The 24,880-nt window shown below is 53.3% G+C and overlaps 2 protein-coding genes across 3 annotated transcripts in view; both read right to left on the reverse strand.

Moving 5' to 3' along the window:
* Positions 1 to 15,797, reverse strand: part of Gna15 (G protein subunit alpha 15) — a 23,472-nt gene extending 7,675 nt beyond the window's left edge. The window contains exons 1-4 of one of the 2 annotated variants that reach the window (XM_027419219.2): positions 15,724 to 15,797; positions 3,961 to 4,145; positions 1,766 to 1,920; positions 1,179 to 1,307 (exon numbers count right to left, since the gene is read on the reverse strand). In XM_027419219.2, coding sequence (XP_027275020.1) covers positions 1,179 to 1,307; positions 1,766 to 1,920; positions 3,961 to 4,107 — 431 coding nt within the window. In that variant the 5' untranslated portion in view covers positions 4,108 to 4,145; positions 15,724 to 15,797. Of the gene's footprint in view, positions 1 to 1,178; positions 1,308 to 1,765; positions 1,921 to 3,960; positions 4,146 to 12,987; positions 13,331 to 15,723 lie in introns of those variants that run through there. The other variant, XM_027419217.2, reaches the window with a different exon arrangement.
* Positions 15,798 to 20,527: 4,730 nt separating this feature from the next.
* The window catches only part of Gna11 (G protein subunit alpha 11), a gene marked incomplete in the record, with an annotated part of 13,539 nt that continues 9,186 nt past the window's right edge, over positions 20,528 to 24,880 (reverse strand). The window contains 5 exon segments of the mRNA NM_001244051.1: positions 20,528 to 20,718; positions 20,816 to 20,969; positions 21,048 to 21,177; positions 22,022 to 22,150; positions 22,921 to 23,075. Coding sequence (NP_001230980.1) covers positions 20,528 to 20,718; positions 20,816 to 20,969; positions 21,048 to 21,177; positions 22,022 to 22,150; positions 22,921 to 23,075 — 759 coding nt within the window.

A 24,880-nucleotide genomic window follows, 5' to 3' on the forward strand; every position in this document is an offset into this window, starting at 1 on the left:
TTCCATGACCACAACAAAAGCAAGGGCCGTCACCCTTCCTGTGGTTCCTCAGAAACTGGGTCACTGATATGGATCTGACTGTCACCTTTCTGAGCAGTAGATATTACTCAGAGTGTAGATGACAGACATACTATGACACTAACGGAACCCTCTGATAAGGAGGGGACAGAGGGGGAAACTGAGGCAGGCTCAGTCACATGACTCAAAGACCCACAATCACCTTTCCAGAACAAGCACTGTCACTCAAAGTGGGAACCAAGCCCAGCAGAGCACTGGGGACACAGGAGCAGGAGAGCTCTGTGAGCTTGAGGCTAACCTGAGAATACAGAGAAGGACCTGTCTCAAAACACATACACACACACACACAGAAAGACACAAACACACATGCACACACAGACACACACACACATGCACACACAGACACAGACACACACACACAGAACGACACACACAACTGGAGACACACAGAGAGAAAGTGATACACTTCTCCTATCACTTCCTCAATTTGTATCCCAGGTCACTGAGCGCCTTCAGCTCATTTGTGAATTTCTATGCCAGACCAAAGAGTGCTCAGTCATTCCTCAAAGAAAGACCACAAGTTAGCTTGGCTTCCCATGTACTGCCAAGCTGGACACCATTCCTCAGTAATGACAAATCATCCACCCATCCACCCACTCATCCACCTACCCATCCATCCATCCATCCATCCATCCATCCATCCATCCACCCATCCACCCACCCACCCATCACCACTCATCCACCCACCCATCCATCCATCCATCCATCCACCCATCCACCCACCCACCCACCCACCCATCCATCCATCCATCCACCCACCCATCCACCCACTCATCCACCCATCCATCCACCCATCCACCCATCCACCCACCCATCCATCCACCCACCCACCCACCCACCCATCCATTCATCTGTCCATCCATCCATCCATCCATCCATTCATCCATCCATTCATCCATCCATCCGCCCATCCATCAGCCCATTCATCCATCCATCTTCATCTGTCCATCATCCATCCATCCATCCATCCATCCACGCATTCATCTGTCCATCCATTCCTCAAGGACCAGCTCCTTTGTTCCTCCTACAAGGACTGCACCCTACCCATGCACGCACACTCACATGCCCCGCCACCTGCCAGGCCTCTACTGGGAGCTCACCGAAGCTTGGTTTTCTGTACGGAGAAGCAATACTCATTGATGCCTGTGGTGGGCATGCGACTGCGCAGCACGTCCTGCGCTGTGGGGATGTAGCTGTCCTCAGCGATGCGCTCCAGGTGTGACAGGTAGCTGTGGAGGAGGACCCGTGAGGCTGGGCGGATGCAAGGACCTTGCTTGGGGCAGGAGACCCCTGAGAGCCCCAGGCCAGTGTTACCTCCATCAACACCTTGGATGTCGCATGGTGCTTAAGGCCCTGGAAGGACACTGACCTGACTTGGGTTCACACATCTGGGGCGGCCACCCCTGGGAGAGAGAGGAGCCAGGCAGCTGCCACTCAGCCTCTCTCTAGTCCCTCTCCCCCGTGGCCCCACCCACCCTGGCCCTTCCCAAGCTGGCTACTTTTTATAAGACTCTGACCCAACCCTGGCCACGCCCCTTGCATACCTCTTCCCTCCTTGGGTCCCTCCCCTCTGGGGCTTCTCCATTCCACGACCATGCCCCATGCCATACCCCCGTGGCTACAACCTACATGGCCCCTCCCAGTGCTCCGACCCCGGGACCCCTCCTGCCACAAACCCCAGACTCACTACACAGCAGAGTCCAGCAGGTGGAATTCACGCCTGCGCTCGTAGCATGCGCGGATGCCAGCATCGCACCACAGGTACTGCATGGCCACTGCATATGGCTTTCCAAACGCGGCCACTTTATAGGGATCCTGGCTCATCACCAGGTTGGCGTGCTGCTGTGGAGGCACAGGTGAGAGGTTCGGCAGCCTGTGGCAGCTGCAGGCACCAAGCCCACCCCTAAAACACAATCCCTCTCTCCCGTTTTTTCCATCCTCTGCCATTCTGACCCAGCCTAATGCCCGCACAAGGAGAGAAGATAAAAATGAACTCCTTTCCATCTTTCAATGTCCCTATACCAATGCCCCTCCTCCAGTAAGACCTCTCCAGAGCTCCTCCAAGGACTAGTCTGACCCCGATGGGCTGGCGGAGTCCGAGAGTGATGAGGGGAGAGGGTACCTGAGAACTGAGAGACTGCAATTGTCCCATTTTATGGAGGCACAGAGCAGCATAAGGGGCAGGCAGGCATCACCAGCCCGGCCCTGCCGCCACTCCCTGCTCAGGCCACAGCCCTCTCTTTTCACTCCCCAGACACTGGCCTTGCTCCACCCCCCACCCCCCACAATGCACTCTGCAAACTCCTGCCTGTGTTCACACTCATGTGTTCACAGACATGGATGTGTGTCACCCACACTGAGCATGTGGGCACACTGTTAGGTTTGTTACATGTGAATGAGGCTTGAGGCCTTTTCTCTCCAGACTTTGGGGGCCCAGGTGGCCAGATGACTTTGAAGAAAAGTCCAAGTGCTCGCCTGCAGGGCCTGAGTCCCCATCTCCTGAGGTGTGGGGTGCGGATAGATCACCCTAGCTAGGCTTGTTGACTATTTCCATACGCCATGGAGGGAAGGGGGGTTACAAGACCCTCACCCGAGTCCCCAGCTGCTCCCTGACACCTGGTGTACATAGGAGGGACTGGAGTCTAAGGCCTGGGGAAGACTAGAGGAGGGGCCCCATCCCTGATGGGTAAGGCTTTCTGGGGCCTGTTGAGGGGAGGGGTTCCCACACTCCTCTGTAAGGTGACCCAGGAAACTTGGTTCCCAAGTGAACTGTGGCAGATAGAGCCTCTATTTGTCCTTGCCGTCTTTGGAAGGGCAGGGAATAATGACGCCTGGCTGGGTGGGTGAAGATTTTTAACACTCAATATCACGAGGGTGTCTCTGGGCCGGGGAACATGTGGGTGACCCTGGGTGATGGGTGGGAATGGTGAGGGGTGGTCCCTTCCCCAAGGGCCTGTCAGAAAGGTTGTAGCTGGCTGTGAATTGGACCCTACACCCCCAGAATTCACATGGTGAAGCTGGGACCCCAGGGCCTCTGAATGCCATGGAGATGGAGCCCTGAAAACGACTTCATCAGAGTGGCCCTAAGAGGAGATCAGGGTCTGGAGAGTTGGCTCAGAAAGTAAAGTGTCTGCAGCACAAACATGACCTGAAATCCACTCCAGAATCCATGGAAAAAGCCAGGCATGGTGGCATGTGCCAGTGACCCCAACGCCTCCATCCTCCAATGGTGTCTGAACATACACTCATTAAAAACAACAAATCTGAGCACAGTGGCCACGCCTTTCATCCCAGCACTAGGGAGGCAGAGGCAGGTTGATCTCTGAGTTTCAGGTCGGTCTGGTCTACAGAGTGAGTTCCAGGACAACCAGGGGCACACAGAGAGACCCTTTCTCAATATCCTGCCTCAAGAAAAATCCAGGAGGTGGAGAGTGACTGAAGAAATCACTGAGGTCACCCTCTTACACAAATGTCCCCACACTCAGGTGCACAAACATTTTTTTTATATATATAAAAATGGGAGTGTGGCTGACAGAGGCCAGACTGTGCTCAGCCATTCTATACCAGCCAACGCATTGATCAGTTCCAGGGCCGGAGCTGTGACTCCGTGGTTCCCAGCACCACACTGATCAGTTCACAACTGTAACTCCAGCCCAGGGAGCCAGCGCCCTCTTTTGGCCTCTGCAGAGACTGTACTCATATGCACAGACACATAATTAAAAATAAAATAAATACTAAAAAATACAAACAAGTCAACTGCCCCAGTAAACTCATTTCCGGCACCAACTTGAGCTGTTCTTTGGATGTTCCTGGAATGCCAGGCCGGGAAATGCTTTTCCTCTGCCTCTGAAAACATCGTATAGCATGGGTCTTTGTGCTCACCTTGCTGTCAGGCCTGCTGTAGGGGATCTGTAGCCGATCCATGGCGTCAATCATTGCCTGCATGGAGACGAAGATGTTCTGGTAGACAAGCGGCCGGAAAGCCCTGCGGTCGTCCTCGGAGTAGCCAGCGCCATGGATGATGCGCATCTGTTTGATGAAGGTGCTTTTCCCGCTCTCGCCAGGTCCTGGGGACAAACAGTGCAGTCAGAGCTAAGGGCCCAAGGTGCCCACAGAGTCCACAGTGTCCACAGGGCCAAAAGCACCCATGGTACCTGATGGGGAATGTACTTCTTTGCAAGTTTATCTTATTGATTGTTGAATAAAATATTGTTTGGCCAACGGCAAGCAAGGACTAGGAGTCAAAGAGGATTCTGGGAAATGTAGTAGAGAAGTGATGATCCAGGCAGGAAGTGTCATGGCAAGGAGACTCATATCTAAGTGAGGAAACAGGAAGTATGTCTCTTTTCCCCTCAGCTCCTGCTCCAGTGGCACGATGTGATCCACTGGCAAGGAGGGACGCCAATAAGGCATCCGATAAGATAAGTGTTATAAAATATATAGGTTTATGATAGTTAAGACTGAGCTAACAGATGAGAATCCTAGTCATTGGACAAGCAGCATTGTACCTAATACAAGTTTCTGTGTATTTATTTAAGCTCACACGTGGCGGTGGGGCTCGGGTGGCTTTTGGCGGAAAGATTTATCGCAACAGGTACCCACATGGCATCCATCGTACCCATAGAGCCCACGCAGTGCTCATGGCGCCCCAAGCTACTCAGTGATTTAGTTACTCCTCACATTGCTGTGACAGAGAGGAAAGGCTCATGTGGTCCTTAGTCCCAGGGCAAAGCCTCCATGGTAGCAGGAGCAGAGGCAACTGCTCACAAGCCATCCTGTCACTTTCATCGGGTAACCCCTATTACACAACCCATGGCAGGTATAGCCAGAGGCTGACCTAATCTAGATTAGTCCTTACAGTTGTGAGTGGGGCTTGTCTAGATGAACCTATCAGTCAAGACAACCATCAATGTAAAACAGTCCCTGTCAGTCAAGCTGACAGTGAGTATGAAACAGAGTGGGTCCCTGTTCTAGCAAGGGTTCCTATTGCTGTGATAGACACTATGACCAAAAAGCAAGTTGGGGTCTAGCATTGGTGGCACAGCCTTTAATCCCAGTACTCCAGAGGGAGAGGCAGGAGGATCTCTGTGAGTTCAAAGTCAGCCTGGTCTCCAGAGAGAGTTTTAGGACACCCAGGGCCACGCAGAAACCCTGTCTCAAAAAAAACATCCCTCCCAAAAAAAAAAAACAGTTGGGGAGGAAAGGGTTTATTCAGCTTACACTATCACATCACAGTTCGTCATTGAAGGGAGTCAGGACAGGAACTCAAGCAGGGCAGGATCCTGGAGGAAGGAGCTGATGCAGAGGCCGTGGAGGGTGCTGCTTACTGACCTGCTCCTCATGGCTTGCTTACCTGCTTTTTTATAGAACCCAGGACCAGCAGCCCAGGGATGATGACACCACCTGCAACGGGCTGCGCCCTCCCCCATCTAGCATTGGGAAGGTGTCTTACAGTTGTATCTCATGGAGGCATTTCCTCAATTGAGGCTCCTTCCTCTCTGGTGACTCCAGCACATTTCAAGTTAATGTGAAACTACCCAGCAAGGCCCCATATGACATGAAATCACCACACCCCAGCTCATGCTCTGTAACCCTGAGCCTGTTTCCCGTATGTACAGAGACAGAACAACAGTGTACCCACCAGTGGTCACGGTTACAGAGATTCAGTGTGTAACACTGTAGGGTGGCAGTGGAGAAACTGAGGCCTGGAGCAGGATGTAGCAAGTTACCCACATTGCAGGGGCAGCAGGTGTGTGTCTGTCATGTGATTCCTCAGTTCTGATCCTTGGGTTTTGATTTTATTTCTAAAGAAAGATTGAGCCAGGAATGGAGCAGGCATTTAATCCCATTGCTAGGGAGGCACAGGCAGGTGAATCTCTGTGAGTTCAAGGTCAGCCTGGTCTACAGAGAGAGCTTGTCTCAAAAAAAGAAAGAAAAGAAAGAAAGAGAAGCAGTTGCTATCAGTGTCTGACCCCACATGCCACACAGACACACAAATACACAGACAGACAGACAGAAACACAGAAACACAGACACAGAGACCCAAGTAAAATACCCACATGACACACAGACACAGACACAGACACAGAGACCCCACATGTCACACAGACATACAGACATAGACACAGAGACCCCACATGACACACAGACACACAAACGCACAAACACAGAGACCCCATATGTCACACAAACACACAAACACAGAGACCTCACATGCCACACAGACACACAGACACAGACACGCAAACACAGAGAAACACAAACACACAAACACAGAGATACACAAACACAGAGACATACAAACACAGAGACCCAAGTAAAATATGGAAAGATACCAAAATGACACCTAGGGGGTCACATGAAAATCATGTCACACCTCCGTGTCCATAGCATTGTTTGGGCTGAGTTTCACACTGGATGGAACACTGTGACTCACTCAGGCAGGACAGAAGCTGCAACTGAGCCACACTCCTGGCTACCAATAAAATTTTATCAGAACCTGGCCCATGAGTTTGTTTTTCTGCTGAAAAGTGCAGGGGGAAGAATTGGACTTCATAAACCATCCTGCCACTACGGTGGGGGGAAGACACCCACATCACCCACTCACAGCCAGGTCCAGTGGCATTGGAATCACTCAACTAATTTTGTAATATTCTGCTTTTGCTACACCCAGGTCAAGAAGAGCGGCATTTTAGAACAATTATTTCTGTTTGGTTGGTTTTAGTTTTTGGAGGCAAGATTTCTCTGTGTAGCCCTGGCTGCCTGGAACTCAATCTGTAGACCAGGCTGACCTTGGACTCAGAGATCTGCCTGCCTCTGCCTCCCAAGTGCAGATTAAAGGCACAAGCCACCACTGTCTGGCTTTGTTTTATGTGTATGGTGTGTTGCCTGCATGTGTGTCTGCACACCATCTAAGTGCAGGGCCCATGCTGCTCCAAGAGGGCATCAGATCCCCTGGAATTGGAGTTGCAGACAGTTGTGAGCCACCAAGTGAGTGCTGGGACTTGAACCTGGTCTTTTGCAAGAGCTGTCGTTGCTAGTAACTGATGAGCTGTCTCTGTAGCACCTACAGTGTGTGTGTGTGTGTGTGTGTGTGTGTGTGTGTGTGTGTGGCATGCATACAGCCTTTCCAAGGAAGGGAAGTGGAAACCAACTGCATGAGAGTCTCCAGGATGAGGGTCAAGGGCTCAGGCAGGAGGAAGAGGGAAAGTTACAAGAACAGAAAGAGGAACGAGGGCTGGTACCTCAGGCCCAGGCTCACCTGCTGTACATGTGGCCCTCACACGGAGGCCCCGTGCCTATCATTGCAGCACTCAGAGACGGGTGGGGTGGGGGGTGGGGGGTGGGGTGGGGAGGTGGGGGGAGGGGGGATGGGGGGGTGTTTAGAAAAAAAAGCGTGGGGGGATTGTGACTGGGGTTATGTAGACCTGCTAAGGATAGGAGGCTCAGTGGAGGGGGAGCTGCCAGCGCCACTGTCTGCAAATCTGATGGTCAGGTAGAGGTATGGCTCCTCTTTGAGACTCAGTTTCCCTAGATGTTCAGTCTATTAGACGGATGAGTCAAGAAAGTTTGTTATTAATGACATTTGCGGGAAGACAGGGGCAGAGGAAGCTGTGTGTCAGCTGCCTGGGTCCTGGAGGGGGCTCCCCCACTGAGAGTTTGAACTTAGAGCCTCCTGAACGCTAGGCGGGCCCCACCCTGACCACACCCCTAGTCCCTTCAGTAGGGATTCTAGGCAGGCCCCACCTTGACCACACCCCCAGCCTCCCTCTCACTGGAAGGTTCTGGGCGGGGCTCCACCCTGACCACGCCCCCATCTTACTTTTCAGAGTGTTTCATTAAGTCCCCACAGTGGCCTGAAACTCAATAAACTCGCTCAGCATTCCAAGAAGCCTGGGTCACAAGCAGGTGACTCGGGTCGACTTGAGCCCTGTGCCAGGCTTGAATAGAGATATGGCATGCGCTTCCTCAGTCACTGTCTCCTGAGACTCCAGTAGTCACAGATTTATACCATTTCCAAGGAGATACAAAGCATCAGAGAGGTCACAGAACCAGGGGAGGGACCAGGCCGCGAGCCAGGGCCCCCATGGGCCCCACCAGGAGAACCGGCCGTGTGCACCGCATCCGCCAGTGGTGCTGTGGGGTTTGCAGGGGTGCTGTGGGGTTTGCAGGGGTGCTATGGGGCGCGGCGGCACTGCATTCTCACATCCCGCTTCTGTCTGAAGGGCAGAGAACAGTTATGGGCCCCACATATACACTTTAATGTAGTTCAACGGCCTGAGTTTTTAAATTTTGCTGTTACTTTGATTTTCATTTTATCTAATGTGTGGGGGGGATTTGCCTGTCTGTCAGTGTGACATGTGGGTGCAGTACCTTCAGGGGCCAGCAAGGGAGTCGGGTCCCCAGAACTGTTGTGATACCCTGTGGGTGCTGGGAACAGAACCGTGTCCATTGCAGGACCAGCCGGTGCACTAACCACCGAGCCCCATGGTATTACTCTCCTCCCACCGGGGCATATGGTGGCATATGGGCACAGGAGGATTGGTACTTTTAAATCAACTTGGCAACCGGGCAAATTAAAAAACAAAAACAGGCGTGGCGGCACACAACTTTAATCCCAGCACTTGGGAGACAGAAGCAGGTGGATCTCTGTGAGTTCGAGGCCAGCCTGGTCTACAGAGTGAGCTCCAGGACAGCCAGGATTGTTACACTGTTTGTCTCGAAAGACAAACAAACAAAAAAAAAAAAAATAGAGGAGGGATGCTCAGAGGTTTTAGCACCGGCTGCTCCTGTGGAGGACCTAGGTTCAAGCCCAGTGCCCACATGGTTACAGCCCTGTAACTCCAGTTCCAGGGCTTCTGACTCCAATTTCTGGCCACACATGGTGCACAGACAGGCATGCAGATAAACACCCAGACATATGTATTTAAAAAACCAACAAGGCTGCCTTCCCTAGCCTTAATAAAAGGGGAGGAGCCTAGTCCTACCTGAACTCGGTGAGCCACGCTTTGTTGACACCTATGGGAGGCCTGACCCTCTCTGAACAGAAACAGAGGAGGAGTGGATGGGGTGAGGCAGAGGAGAGGCAGGGGCAGGGAGGGAACCAGAGGAGAGGAGAGGAGAGAGGGGAAACTGTGGTCAGGATGTAAAATAAAAGAAATTAATTAATTAATAAAGAAAAAGAAAAGCGAAGACAGAGGCAGTTGTCTCACCACATGCTATGGACATGCTAATTTTACAGTGACAAGTTCTATGCTATGTGACATGTGAATTTTACCCCGATGAAAATGAATTTAAAGACTGAAAAAACAGAGACAGTTGGTGCCGGCACACCCCTTTAATTTCAGCACTCAGGAGGTCAGCCTGGGTTACAGAGCGAGTTCCAGAGCAGCCGGGGCTACAGAGAAGCCCTGTCTCAGGGCAGGGGTAGGGGACAATTAAACAATACCGATGGGTCAACTATATGGGGCACACCTTCACTCCCAGCAGTCTGGAAGTTAGATCCAAATTTAGGGGGATTTAATCTAGTTGCAGGTCAGCCAAGTGGCCCCAGTAATCACAAAAGTGGGGCTGGGTGCTTTTCTGGGTGAATCCTTTGCTGTCTGATCTTGAGTACCTAAAATTGAATCCCCAGTGATGGGGAGTCAGAGGTGGGGGAGCCTGTGAGGTTCCGGGTCCAGTGAGAGAGACTCAGCCACACAAAACAAAGAGGGATGAGAGACTGAAGCCGGCCAGTGCCCTGTGTGGACCGTGGCCTCCACACATGGGACAGAAACTCCTGTGATTCCCCCCACACCAGGGTTCAGGAATGGCCTGTGTCACACCACCATTGAAGGTCTGAAGCACCCAGAGGCAGATGCAGCTTTGGGCACAATCGAGGTCACTCATCTCTTTCCAGAGACCTCCACAGTGGGTTGTGGCTGTTGGCAACAGCTCTCTCCACCTGGCCAGGCTGCCAAACCCGGACAGGAAGTATCTGCTTCCTTCTGGAGATGGCAGAAGGAGGCAGAGCTGGGCTGGAGGCAGCAGTGTGGGGTAGCTGTGCCAAACGAGGGTGGCAGGAGGACCCAGCATCTCACCAATGCCCTAGGAAGTGGGCTCATGGGGAGCTTGCCCATCACACCTAGGTACAGCTCAGATTAGTTGCAGACCCCAGATAAATACCGACACCTCCCATGCCTCAGTTTCCTTTGTTGTCATCTGTAACCAGGGTTTGTCAGACCTTGACAGCAGCAAAGGAAGACGACTGAAACCATGGGCTGTGTAGCGTCAGCAAGCGCCTCACCTCTCAGGGTTTGCTCAGCAATGACACATTCTTGCCTTAATTCTGACTTTTTGCTCCCAGTCACATGCTAGCTGCCTCATTCTTGGTACAGACACGCCTCTCCACCCCTAGCCAGCTTCCTCAAAATCCCTGCCCACTCCAGGAAAGAAATAATATGTTTTTGGATTAGATTCCTGTTTTCCAAAAAGGGCTGAGAAGCAACCATCAAGTAGATAGGACAGACAAGATCTGATGCTCAAATCCCTAAAACTACATCAGGAGGCAAACAAATCACTAGGCTCATGGGCCACTGGAGGAAGGGGACAGGGATGAACAGTGTTTGTGGTATGTCCTTAACAGACAGTCAGGGAACAGCTGGGGAGGACTAGGGGGCTTCTACCCTGAAAATGGACTCATCCATTCATCCACCCACCTATCCATCCACCCATCCACCCATCCATCCACCTATCCATCCATCCACCCCATCCATCCACCCATCCATCCATCCACCCATTAACCCATCGATCCATCGATCCATTGATACATCCATCCATCCATCCATCCATCAACCCATCCATCCAACACATCCATCCATCCATCCATCCACCCATCCATCCACCCATCCATCCATCCATCCATCCATCATCCATCCATCCATCCATCCATCCACTCTGCATTACTGAGCTCCACCTGTGTGTGGTCTCACGGTGCTGTTACTGGGAACACAGGAGTAAAGAAGGCAGACTCAGTCCCCACCCTTTTGTTGTCTCTACTGTGTAATTAGAGATACAATCAGTTAAGCAAGTAGAGGACTCTGAATACAGATCTGAATGATAAGGAGGAAGGAGAAAGGCAGGGCTGTCTAAGAAGCCTTAGGTGGCTGGGCGTTGGTGGCGCGCGCCTTTAATCCCAGCACTCGGGAGGCAGAGGCAGGTGGATCTCTGTGAGTTCGAGGCCAGCCTGGTCTCTAGAGCGAGTGCCAGGATAGGCTCCAAAGCTACACAAAGAGCCTGGCACATACAATGTGCAGAGGCTAAGAGCTCAGGTGATGCTAGTGCAAAGGCCCTGTGGTGGAACTAGTGATGCTGCAACATCCCAGAAATACTGCTGAAGCTGATTTAGTCAGCAACAGTGCAAACCCTAACTCAGGAGGAGGGGTTCAGGCAGTGCGGTATTCTTAAATGCTCTCCAGCTATCGGCCCGTATTGCAGATCATGAGTCCATGATCTTACAGGCACTAGTTAAGTGCTCCTCACTGCGGAATTCTAGGCGGGGCTCCACCCCTGAGCAGTACTCTCAGGATACAGAACACAGTCCTATGATGTTTTGATTGCACAATGGGAAGAGTTGTGTCATAGAATGTGGAAGTTGGGGGTCTGTTTGGGGGAGTCTCTTTTCTTCTCCCGTCTTTGTCAGACTTTGAACTCAGTTTCAGGTCTGTGCAGCAAGTGCCTCTCCCCCGTGAGCCATCTGACCTCCCCGGAGAAACAGAATCCTTTATTCAAAGCCTTCTGGGCTCAGATGGACTCTTATGAAAGTGACCAAACATTTAACAGCGAGGTAGGGTGTCAGGATGGCCAAGTGGTCTAAGCCAAGAGCAAAAGGCAGTTCTTTATGTGGGTCCAGGAAGCCGATGCCTGACTGGACATTTTGAAGGAGATCGCAGGGGCTCCTGTCTGAGGGGTGAAGCTGGATGGACTGTGACTTTATGCTGTACCAGAATAATTTAAAGGGAAAGGAAAATTCCCTTTTAGAAACAGGAATTAAGTGGCACGTATTGAGCACTAACTCATTGGCTTATGGGTATTGTTTTGTCCCTCAGTGAGGATATCCCTTTCATGACGATATTATTATTATTTAGACTGGGTTTCATTATGTAGCTAAAGATGGCTTTGAACTCATTATCTTGATGTTTCCGTCAACCAAGGGCTAGGATCACACTTGTGTACCACCATGCCTGGCTTTTTATTCTTTGAAACAGGGTGTCATGTAAAGTCAGGCTAGCCTCAAACTCCCTCTGTAGCTCAGGATGACCCAGAACTCCTGGTCTTCCTGCCTCCACCCCCTGAGTGGCAGGGGTGCATGTCCCACATCTGGCTCTCGGGCCCCTGGAATAGAAGCCAGGGTCTCCCCAACGCTGGGTCTGGGATTGTTATGCCCGCTGAGCCCCAGCTGGCCCTCCCCTCCCCTTTTGTTGGTTTCTGAGACAGTGGCTCCCTTGGCCCAGGCTGGCCTCTAAGTCACAGTCCTCCTGCCTCAGCCTCTCAAGTACTAGGGTGGCAGGCACGAAGCCGTTCAAGAGTTCAGAGCTCATGAATGAATGAGTGAAAGACCCAGCTGTCCACGGATGCACATAAACCAAGCTCTTGGTGGCCATGACCCAGTGATAGGCAGTTTGGAGCCCTAGCTCAGGCAGCTGGAGGAAGAGGCTCGGCCCCTCCCTGGGCCAGGTTGGCCAGCCGCTCACCTTCATTCCCTTCCTGTGACACACGCGAGTAGCAGCGCCCACCGGGGCCACCTCCCCACAGCCGATGTACACTCAGCCTTGACTCCTTGCTCTTCCCATCAGGAAAACAGGTCTGCCTGCCGTGGCCCAGTCACTGTCCCTCCCGGTCACATTCGTCCCCTCTGCTGCCCCCACTCACCCAGCAGCAGGAGTTTCAGTTCCCCGCGTTCCTGTTTTTTCTGTTCCAACAAAATCTTGTTGATCTCCTGGTCGATTCTAGCCGCAGTCTTCTCCTCGTCCGTCAGACACCAGGGACAGCAGCCCCGGGTCAGGGACCTGGCCATGACGGGTGCCTCACAGACCACAAGGTGACATCGCCCCTCTGGGCCCGCACAGCCCCAGCGGGTGTAATGGACGTGGGGGTCACTCCAGGGCCCCCGATGTTCCTGCCTAGGGCCTGAGGGAGCCCAGGCAAGGCCTGCGAGAGGCCTGGGTGCCAGGAGCAGGGCGGGGACCTGGGTGCTGGCTCCCGCCCCCTCCAACTTGCCCAGACCTGGCCCTGCCCGCCCGACAGGTCGGTGGCAGTGGCAGAGGCTCCAGCGGATGGGGAGGGAGGGGTGGCCGCCGCCCGCAGAGCCCAGACCTCCTTCCTCCTTCCCAAGGAGGGTGCCCCCCCCACCCGCCGCCTCTGACGCTGCTGGCCTAAGCTGGCCCCGAAGCAGCCAGTGGGCACAGCTACTGCTCAGGCCGATTTCAGAACCGCTGAGGAGGAGGGAAGTCTACTTCTGCGTTTGTGTGGGCTGCAGGCCCCTTCCCTCCTTGAGCGCGCACTTGGGTATAAACACACACACACACACACACACACACACACAACCACACACCACACATACACACACACACACATACACACAACCACATACCACACATACACATACACACACACAACCACACACAACCACACACACACACACACAACCACACACCACACATACACATACACATACACACACACATACACACACCACACATACACACACACACACACACACACACCACACACAACCACACACATACACACAGCCACAGACACATACACACACCACACATACACACACACACCACAATACACACACACACACACACACATCCCACACCCCCACACAATACCACGCACACACACACATACACAACACACACACACACACACACACACACACACACACACACACACACGCCGATTTGATAGTGAGGAAACTGAGGCACAGAGTTAAAGGCAGTGCCCCAGGATAGAGGGGAGATGCCTGGCCCCTTATGAGTGAGAGAGGGACGGATGCTGGCATGTATGTAGCGCCTACTGTATACCAAGAAGGTTTTCATTTTGCTCCACGTGGGACAAAACAGAACATTTTTGTAAACTTGGAGGTGACAGCCTGAACTGTGTGTGTCTTCCCTGGGGCTCATGCCATGGGAGGGGAGAATCCTTTCTGCAGGTTGCTGTCTGCCTTTCCACCTAAACCAAAACCAAACAAATTAATGAAACTCTCAGGGTGCCACAGATGGGGACAAATTTTAAGCAAAAGTAAAGCAGAGACATTTAAGGGTTGGAGATGGCTTTAAATAGGGAGGGGTCAGGAGAGGGCCCCAGTGAAAGTGACACTGACGGACTTTGGGAGGCCCCCCAGACCCCAGACTCCTGAAACTGAAAGTTCCAGACCGTTCTGGCTCAGATATGTCTGCCCCCTCCCCCATAACAGAGCAGCCATGTAGCTCCTTGCCCTGCCATTAATGAAGCATTGGTGAGGCTCAGAGAGGGTGTGCGACACCCCCAGAACACACAGCCTTTCCCTCCCACCCCCTGCAGGCCGTTGACAGGCCCACGCCTGCCCCATGCTGGCTGACTTCAGTTGACTGTTGATTTAAACTGCAGCAGATGGGAAGTGTGATAGGGGCCAGGCAGGGTCACAGAGGCCACAGGGAGCTGTCCCGCCCACTGATGGGGGAACCCAGGGGGAATCAGAACCAGCCTGGTCTTGCAAAAACCAGAGAGAGCACTCTGCCTGGCCCTTTGGGGACCACACACCAGGTCCTCAGAACTCAAGGTGGGGACTGAAGCCTCACTCTGATACCTTCTGTGCCTCCCACCATCACCCCTCTGCCTGGGTTCCGGCAGGTGGAGCCTGTGACTTCTGGGCCAGCCTCTGCTACACAGTGAGCCCCTCTCTCAACTTTGTGGTCTTGTTTTGTCAGTACCCTGACAAACTCTACTCAAGTCTCTGTACCTCTGTGGAAACATGGTATTCAACCACAAACAGGAACCTTATCTTTGTTTGTTTCTGATGTAATAGGCTTTCTTCTTAAATTTTAAAATCACATTTGTGTATTTACTGTGTATGGTTGAATATGCCAGGACACAGGTGTGGAGGTCCCAGGACACCTGTGACAGCCACTTCTCCACTTCCAGCACCTGGGTTCCAAGGATCAGACTCAGGTGGTCAGGCTTGGCTGAAAGCTCCTTTACACTCTGAGCTCTCTTGCCCGTTTGACATTTTTTTCTTCCAAACAAACAAACAAACAAACAAACAAACAAACAAACAACGCCGGGCGGTGGTGGCCAGCACTTGGGAGGCAGAGGTGAATTTGAGGCCACCCTGGTCTACAGAGCGAGTTCCAGGCAGCCAAGACTACACAGAGAAGCCCTGTCACGAAAAACAAAAGAAACAAAAATTGATCTATCTCCTTGGTGTGCGTGGACACTTCGCTGGCATGTGCGTCGGTGACCTCAGAGACCAGAAAAGGGTTAGGGTTCCCTGGAACGGGAGTCACAGGCGTGGGTGCTGGCATTGAACCCCTGTCTCCTGGAAGCAGAGCCAGTGCTCACGACCGCTCCCTCCACCCCTGACCGACCGTATGGCTGATGCTGAGCAGACGTCCTGACCTCCTCACGTTGTCCCTGGACGGCATCCGGCCACGCGGCTGCACTCGCGCTCAGGACCCCCCCCCTCCGCTCAACCACCCAGCCACTGCAGCCTGGTTGCAGCTGCGGACGACGTCTGGCGACACCTGCTGGACGCTAGCGGAATGACAGGCACCTGCGCCGCGGAGCTGGACGAGCAGTCAAGCTTTCAGTCTTCACCTCTTCCAGTCTTACCCACCCTCATCTGGTCTCCACCTGGCTCTGACCCTCAGGCCCGTGGCCTCGCAACAGCCACACAGGCCTGCCTCCTCCATGCTCTAGCATGGCAGACTCCATACAGTCCCCGGGCCCACCTGCCCCGGGGTCTTTGCATGCTGCTTCCCCAGGCCCAGCGCCTTTGCACACGGTGTCCCTCACCCTGGAGGTTTTGCACAGTCCTGTCCTCTCTGGGACCACTTTTCTTTTGTAACAGAGTAGCTCTTTTGCCTCCCAGAATCCACTCATCTACCACACAACATCTTGACTTTTCTGTTGCTGAGATAAATACTGAGACCAAAAGCAATTTATGGGCAAAAATGTATTTTGTTTGGCTTACAGTTCCAGAGAGTTAGAGTCTATTGTGGTAGAGGTGACAGGGTAGCAGGTGACTAGAGCACAAAGCTGGCTGGTCACATTCATCACACACTAGGAAAACAGAGCAAACCCCCTCCCCCCACATCACCCCCACTCCCAAGCCGTACCTCCTAAAGCCATCCCCTCCCTGAGTAGCACTGACCAGGGACCTGAGGCCACAGAGGCCTTTCTCATAGAAACCCCTACAGCCACCTTCCACAGAAAAATCCTTCCTGGGGCCAGCAAGAGGGTTCAGCTGACAAAGGAGATTACCACCAAACCTGGTGACATTAGCTCAGTCCCAAGAACCTACAGGTAGAGATAGAACCCACTCTTGCAAGTTGTCCTTTGACCTCCACCCGTGTCCTATGTAGTTTCATACCAACTTGACACAAGCTAGAGTTATCAGAGGAAGAAGCCTCAGTGGAGGAAATGCCTCTATGAGATCCAACTGTAAGGCATTTTCTCATTCTGTGATCAATGGGGGAGGTGTGTGGTGCCATCCCTGGGCTGCTGGTCCTGGGTTCTATAAAAAAGCAGGTGAGCAAGCCACGAGAAGCAAGTCAGTAAGCAGCACCCTCCATGGCCTCTACATCAGCTCCTGCCTCCAGGTTCCTGACCTGTTTGAGTTCCTGTTCTGACTTCCTTCAGTGATGAACTGTGATGTGGAAGTGTAAGCCGAATAAACCCTTCCCTCCCCAACTAGCCTTCTGATCACAGCACTGGGACACTCTAATAAGGGAAAAGGAAACACTTTTCTGAATGACTGGTGTAGGGAGCCATCTCACATCTTACCTGACCCACCCCCAACCCCCAGTGAAAGCTGTGCTGTAATTGGAACTGCCCCACTGGGTAAACGGGACCCTGAGGTCGTCTGAGTGGGTGACAAGAGCCTGGGACCCTCTTGCACAGCTGCTGGAGCCCTGATATGTGCCACCATGGGAAACAGCCAGGGAACTGACAGCCAAAGGCTAAGTACACTTTCCCATATCCAGTTGCCTGTTAGCCAGATACACAGCTGCCAAAACTGGAAGTCATCAGGATGATGAAGAGACACATAACACAATCCACCCAGCAGATGGAAGTCCTGTAAAACTCTGCTCCATCATGGGTGGTCCTGGAGGTCACAGGCCTCAGTGACACCACAGGCCACAGGTCCCCACATCCAGGAAGCCATTGAGTCCTTAGATCCACAGAGACAAGAGGTGGATGCCAGGGGCTGGACATGAGTGCTGAATGGGGACAGAACTTAGTGCAAGGAGATGGAATGTTCTGGAAGTGGGTACTGGGGACAGTTGCATAGCAGCACAGATGAGCTTCACGCCACTAAACACACATATTAAACTTTGTGTTCCCAATGCCTGTGGAGGCCACCTTGGTTTTTAGACACACTGAACAGCATCAGCTCACAGACTGGCTGCCAGTAAGCTCCAGGATCTGCTTGTCCCCACATCTGCCACACTGAGGCCACAGATGCTGGGCCCAGTGTGGCAGGACAGGATTGAACTCAGATCCTGTTTGGATGGCAACACCCTACCCACTCAGCCATCTCCCGAGATAAGCAAACGTCTGGGCAGTGGTGGCGCAGGCCTTTGATCCCAGCACTTGGGAGGCAGAGGCAGGCAGATCTCTGTGAGTTCCAGGCCAGCCTGGTCAAAGAGGAAGTTCAAGAAGACCTAGAGCTACAAAGAAAAACCATCTATAAATAAATAAATAAATAAATAAATAAATAAATAAATAAATAAGGTGGCAGCAAAGGATAGAAAATTGATGGCCCAATATCCTGAAGCAGAGGCTGGGGACCAACTTCCCTTTGTGGTGAGGTCCTGGCAGTGGCTCTCCCATCAGGTCCTTTCTGTTGCCACTCAGCCCTCTCCAGGGAAGCAGTGTGTGTGTAGGTGTGTGGAAATGACACACCCTATGGTGAAGGTGAGGCTTGGGTGACACCCACACCCTACAGTGAAGGTGAGGCTTGGATGGCGCCCACAGGTGCAGATAGGCTTGCTGGGCCCCTCCCCCCACCTTTAACAATAATCCCCAAGGAGCCAGAGTTTAGGAACAAAGTTTATTCCGATTCAAAACAGAATTCAAGAGAAAGATATGAAAAGGTGGCTTCAGCGAGACCCTCTGGGTAAGGGGTCAAGGCCCCGACCTACAGCTCACACCCTGGCATCCATGCCTTGTGGCCAAGGGCCTGCAGGAGCCTGGCACCGAGCCAGGTACCCAAGCCTCCCCCCACCGACACAAGGAACATGCTTCGCAAAGGACGAGGGTTAAAAACAGTGTTTTGAGTGTTCTCTTAAATAGGCTGAAATGAGGACTGTGTACTAATATACAAGGGGCTCAGCAGCCACTGAGGGCTAGGCCTGGGCTCCCTCGCCAGGCGGTGGATGGACTCCCGTGCGCCGAGGCAGACACAAAGAAGCCAGTGTGTTCCCTGCGGTCGGGCTATCCCTTGGTGAGGGGAGGCTGGGTCCCCATTGTGAACTGTGTGGCACAGCCCCAAGGGCCCTAGCATGGATCCCCTGGGCAGAACCTGCCACCCACCACTTGGGTGAGCTGGGTATTGCCCCAGGGCTTTGGCTGTGGCCACTGTGGCCTGGCACACTTGGAACGCTGCCTGAAAGGGGCTAACACTTTGCCGGCTTGGGGTGGCCCAGACCTTGGATACCTATACAGCTCCAGGGCCTCCTCTTGTGTGGCAGATGCCCACTCTTTGAGGACCCGGACCTCCCAAGGGTGGGTGGCCACAATGGCTGTTTGGCTCTGGGTGACGAGGATGACCCTGTCATCCACGTAGCCCCATCGTGTTGGGATGGCACGAGATTGGACCCTCAGCTGGAGACAGAAGAGGAGCCGGGTGTGGGAAGGTGAGGAATCCATGGGCCAGAGGCCAGGAATGTGAGTGCTTGTCACAGCCACCTGTCCATACCCTGGGGCTCTGTTATGTCCACTGCTCTCTTGTTCCCTTCTGCCTGGGACAGCAATGTGACCAACTGCCCAGACTGGCGTGTGTCTGAGTGGACACTCTGGGGCTTGGAGTCCAGTGTGGCAGGCAGGACAAAGGCATGGCCGGATATCCAAGCCCAGAATGCACGTGCAAAAGTAAAGAAATCTGACTGACTGACGGACAGACAGACAGACACTGTAGTGTATATGAGCAGCAGGGGGGCCACCTGTGTCCTCTCTGGCCATGGCCACCACCTTCTGGATGCTGGCTCTCGGGCTTGGGAAGCCCCGGGCAGCAGTGCAGCAGCTGGGCCGCGATCTAGCACATGGGTGAGGCCACCGCCCGTGTCTGGGGACGGACCTGAGAAAACGTGGAAGAGGCCTCTGTGCACCCATTCTCAATCGTCCCCAAAAAGGAAGAAAAAGGCCTCACTGAGCCACAAGGATGGTCCCTCCAGCTGCCCAGCTCCACACAGCCCCTCAGGGTCTCCAGGGCCTCTCCTGGCCAGGCCATTGGGAAGTGGATCTCAGGGGCTCAATGCCCCCAAAGGCTCTGCCACAGGCCAGGCCCTGTCTGAGGCAGGGGGACAAGGGTGACAGTTACTCAGAGCAGGGGACCTGCAATATGTCACCTGCCCTGCCAAGACAGAGTGGAGGAGAGTATTTCTCTTTTCTTCAAAAACAAAACAAAAACGGTTAGGCACTTCCCAGGGTGGGCACAGATGCCGCCCACCCCCACTTCTTGGAGTCTGGGGAGCAGATGGTCATGAGGGCACATGGGAGATCAATAACTTAGAAAAGGGACCGTCTGTGATCCTCAAGCCTCCAGCCTTCCTGGGGGAGGACTCAAACTTGGGACCATGGGCTTGGGCTGCAGGGCCCTAACCTTGATCACCTTGTGGCCATTGGGGGGGGGGGGACTCCTTTGGGAGGGCCCACTGCTGTTCATCATGTCTGTCTCTCTCTCTCTCTCTCTCTCTCTCTCTCTCTCTCTCTCTCTCTCTCTCTCTCTCTCTCTTTTTGGTTTTTTGTTTGTTTGCTTCCTAGGGAAAAAAAAAAAAAAAAAAAAAACAACTCAAGCCACAAGGAGTCAAGGCCAGAAAGAGGCTACCCCTGCCCTTGAGGAATGGTGTGACAGGGACAGGAAGTGAGAGGGAAAAGAGACACGCCCCAGTCCCATGCGCCCAGGCCCTCATGCGCCCAGGCCCTCGGTTAGGGTGACCTGATGCGGAGGGAGCTGGCCCTGGTGGCGGCCACACCCAGGTCACACCAGGTTGTATTCCTTCAGGTTCAGCTGCAGGATGGTGTCCTTCACGGCGGCAAACACAAAGCGGATGTTCTCAGTGTCGGTGGCACAGGTAAAGTGTGAGTAGATGATCTTGTCACTGTCAGGATTCAGGTCCACAAACATCTTCAGGATGAACTCACGGGCGGCCTGCGCATCCCGCTGCGGTCCTGCAGGCAAGTGGGAGAGCGCCAAAGTCAATAACCTCCTAGGTGCCCATCACAGTGGCAGCCAGGCCTCAGGGTGACGGTGGGGGACAGTGCTCACCGTCAAACTCAGGGAAGTAGTCAACCAGATGTGAGTGCAGGATCTTATCTTCTAGAAGGTCCTTCTTGTTGAGGAACAGGATGACAGATGAGTTCTGGAACCAGGGGTAGGTGATGATGGTGCGGAACAACGCCTTGCTCTCCTCCATACGATTCTGTGGGCCAACTCTCACGGTGAACAGGCTACCCACACCTGCCTCCCTCCCAGCCCTCACGAGTATCCCTAGCGTTACCTCGTTGTCTGACTCCACCAGGACCTGGTCATACTCGCTTAGGGCCACCAAGAACATGATGGATGTCACATTCTCGAAGCAGTGAATCCACTTCCTGCGCTCTGACCTCTGCCCACCCACGTCCACCATCCTAGAGAGAGAAAGACGGCATGACAACCCAGCTCCCGGATGCTGCGTGCAGCCAGGATGACTGGGCAGGCATTCCCGTAGATGCTCAAGTCTCTTGTACAGATGGTGCCCTTTCCAATCTGAAACACGTCTACACGACTCAGAGTCACATAGCACCTGCACACGTTGGGGGCATACATCATTTCCCTCCATTTGTGCTGCTGGCATCTGGCCCGTGGACTTTGCTTGCTGGCGGCATGGGAACCACAGGGCCACCCACCTGGCCACACCTGGCCATGTGGTCCCTGAGGATACGCCATGGGCGTCTGCCTTCACTAGGGTGGCCATGCAGCCTGGGATGGACACACTGTCTTGGAGATATGGCTCCATCAGTGCTGAGGAGTGTGTGCCTATGAAGGGCCACCACAGGGAGGGAAGGACAAGACAGTGATGGACAGGATGCCTTCAAACCCAGGGAGCCAGGTCTCTGCCCTGATGTCACAGCATCATGGTGCCACCAGGGGCCTTATACAAAAGCAGGTTAAAACTCAGCTGCACACATGGGCAAGGAGAGGTAGAGATGGTACAGCATACCTGCAGGTAGAGGACCTACCACCAGATGCTGGGAGGGGCCTGGGACAACTGTCACCAAACCCAGCCTGACCTCATCATATGAGTCCCCATTCTGACCCTGCTTCTCCTGAGTCTGTCGGTGAGGGTGCTGAGTGGGAGCAATGCATGTCCCCATGGCACACCATCAACGCTTGCCTTGTGCCCTGACAGGTTCTCCAACCAGAGACTGCAAAGCCCAGATCACTCCCCATCCTCCCGACAGCCCCCTGGGCCCATGGCACCCTGACCATTACCTGAAGATGATGTTTTCCAGGTCAAACGGGTACTCGATGATGCCAGTTGTGGGCACTCGTACCCGTAGCACATCCTGTTGGGTGGGCAGGTAGCCTACGGTGGCGATACGGTCCACGTCCGTCAAGTAGCTGCGGTATAGGGATATCTGCTCAGGAGCCGGTGGGGACAGTGGCACCTGGGACATGTGCAGATCCCACACGCACAACAGACAAGGATTTGGCATCATATAGCGGGGCCGGTGGCCTAGTACACTGCCAGCCCTGGTAAGAGCACACTGCCTCCACAGGCCTAGGGACACAAGTGTCTCACATAGAAAATGATCCCAGGAAGGCACTCGGCGCCCCTGCCCAGGACAGCTGGAGAATGGGGCCCATGGCACAGGGATACCTCGTAACACTCCACTCAGGGTCAGGGTGGCTGTGGGCTTAGAACAGGCAGTCCAGACAGAGAGCTCCAGACAGCTGCAGTTGACGTGTGTCTGTGTGACAACTTCCTGACCACACTCTCCTGACCTGTGACTGCCTCCTAGATGTCCCCGGCAGGGCCAGGCTCTTTTTCCAGCCAGGGCTTGGGGTCATGTTAAGAGGTTGCAAAGAGGGTGGCCTACTGGACCAGCTGAGAGGCCTGGGTCTCACCCCTTTCCTCAAGCTTCCCCTTGGTCTCTCTGAGGCAGAAGTGTAAGGAGGGTCAGTGGGGAGTCAGGCCAGTCCTGCGCTGTGTGGTCCCCCAGATCTGGGCAGGGGAGCAGAGAACTGGTCTTGATTGGCAAAGCTGGCCAACCCTGTGGGTGATGAGGCTGTGGACAGGTCACACAAGCCACCTCATCCCACAGGCTCTTGGGCTTAGGTCGTGACCATTTGCTTCACTTGGGTTAGCCACGCATGCCAGTCCCACTCACTATTTAGCCGAGTCAGACAGCTGAAACTCCCGCCTGCGATCATAACACTCCTGGACGCCAGGGTCACTCCACAGCGTCTTGATGGCATTCACATATTGGTGCTCAAAGGTCGTGACCTTCTCAACGTCCACCTCCCGGATCAGGAGTGCATTGGCCTGAGGGAGGGAGGGAGGGTAGACGGCCATGAACTCCTGGGGGGACCATGGCCAAGCAGCGGGCTGGCAGCGCAGTTAAGGGAGCTGCAGCTTGGGTTCACAAGGCCCAGACCTTTGGGAGGCAACAAGGCTGCATGCCCCTTCACCTCCAGGAGCAACTAGGGGACGGTTGCCCCACGATCATGCTTCCTGGCCACACAAACTAAGCTGTGACCCACCGGGTGGGTGGACACAAGGGCTGGGAGAGATGAGGACAATGTGTAGCTCCCTTTGGGGACTCCTTTGTTTTCTGAAACAAGGTCTCATGTAGCCCAGGCTGACTTCAGGGTGTAGTCGAGGAGGACCTTGAACTCATCCTGCAGGTTCTGCAATAGCAGACAGGTATACCTGAGGGATGTGTGTATGTGTGTGTATACGTGTGTATGTATGTGTGCATGTATATATGTGTGTGTGCATGTGTATATGTGTGTGTGTATATATATGAGTGTGTGTGGTGTATGTGTATATTTGTGTATGTGTGTGTATGTATATATATGTGTGTGTGTATACATGTGTGTATACGTGTGTATGTATGTGTATGTGTATATGTGTGTATGTATGTGTGTATATATGTGTGTATGTATATATGTGTGTGTATATATATGTGTGTGGTGAATGTGTATATGTGTGTGTGTATAAGTGTGTGGTGTATATGTATATATGTGTATGTATATATATATGAGTGTGTGTGTATATATATATTTGTGTGTGTATATATATGTATATATATATGTGTGTGGTGTATGTGTATATGTGTGTGTATGTATATGTGCGTGTATATATATGTGTATATGTATATGTGTGTGCGTGTATATGTATACGTGCATGTGCAAGAGCGTGTGTGTGTGTGTGTGTGTGTGTGTGTGTGTGTGTGTGTAACCCAGGTCTTCATGCCCTCCAGGCCAGCCTCTAACCACAAGAATCCAGCCAACCCTGAACTTGCTCTTTCTGAAGTTCCCACAAAGGGGACTTCAGAGCTACCAGGAGGTGGCCCTTCAACATCCCCAGGCCAGAGGAGCCAATAATTACACAACACCAGCCCTTGAGGGCCTGACCATGGAGCATTCTCTTCCCAAGGTGGCCTCTGTCTTGAGCCACTAGGAGTAGACATGGCTCCCAGGCTGACAAGGTGTGTGGCTTCACACTGCTCACCCAGCAGCCGACACGTGTCAGGCTGCATGGGTCTCACTGACCCTGGAAAGGAAAGCATCTGCCCATCTGCCTGTCCTGGTAGGAAGGACCCCAGCCATGACAGTGACTACCCTGACCCTCAGGTAAGGCAGGAAGCTTCCAGAACCTGCCCTCATTGGCCTGTTTGTTGAAGGGCCAGAAGGTTGTGCTCATCCACAGTACTGGGCTGCAGTTTCCTAGCTGCCTCCCTGCACCAGTGAGGCCCACGGCTCAAAGGAGACCCCAGGCTCCCAGACAACCATAGTCAAGAGGCTATGCAGACACAGGCTCAGGCAAGCTAAGAGCCAAGGTGCCCCCTACAGCCATATCTAGGACCACAAGACCCCAACTTGACACCAGGGGCTCTGTAGAGGAATGGCAAGCTGCGGACCAGTTTGGGTTACTGAGCAAGACCGTTTCTAAAGCACAAGGATTGGGGGCTTGTGATTTCAGGTCTAACCGGCCCAAGACTCTGAGCTCCACAGGATTTTAAGAAAAAATAAGCTGGCATGGTGGTGCACACCTTTAATCCCAGCACTCAGGAGACAGAGGCAGGCGGATCTGAGCTGGTCTACAGAGCAAGTTCCAGGACAGCC

The sequence above is a fragment of the Cricetulus griseus genome, chromosome 5 (assembly GCF_003668045.3).
Source record: "Cricetulus griseus strain 17A/GY chromosome 5, alternate assembly CriGri-PICRH-1.0, whole genome shotgun sequence".
Taxonomy (NCBI): domain Eukaryota; kingdom Metazoa; phylum Chordata; class Mammalia; order Rodentia; family Cricetidae; genus Cricetulus; species Cricetulus griseus.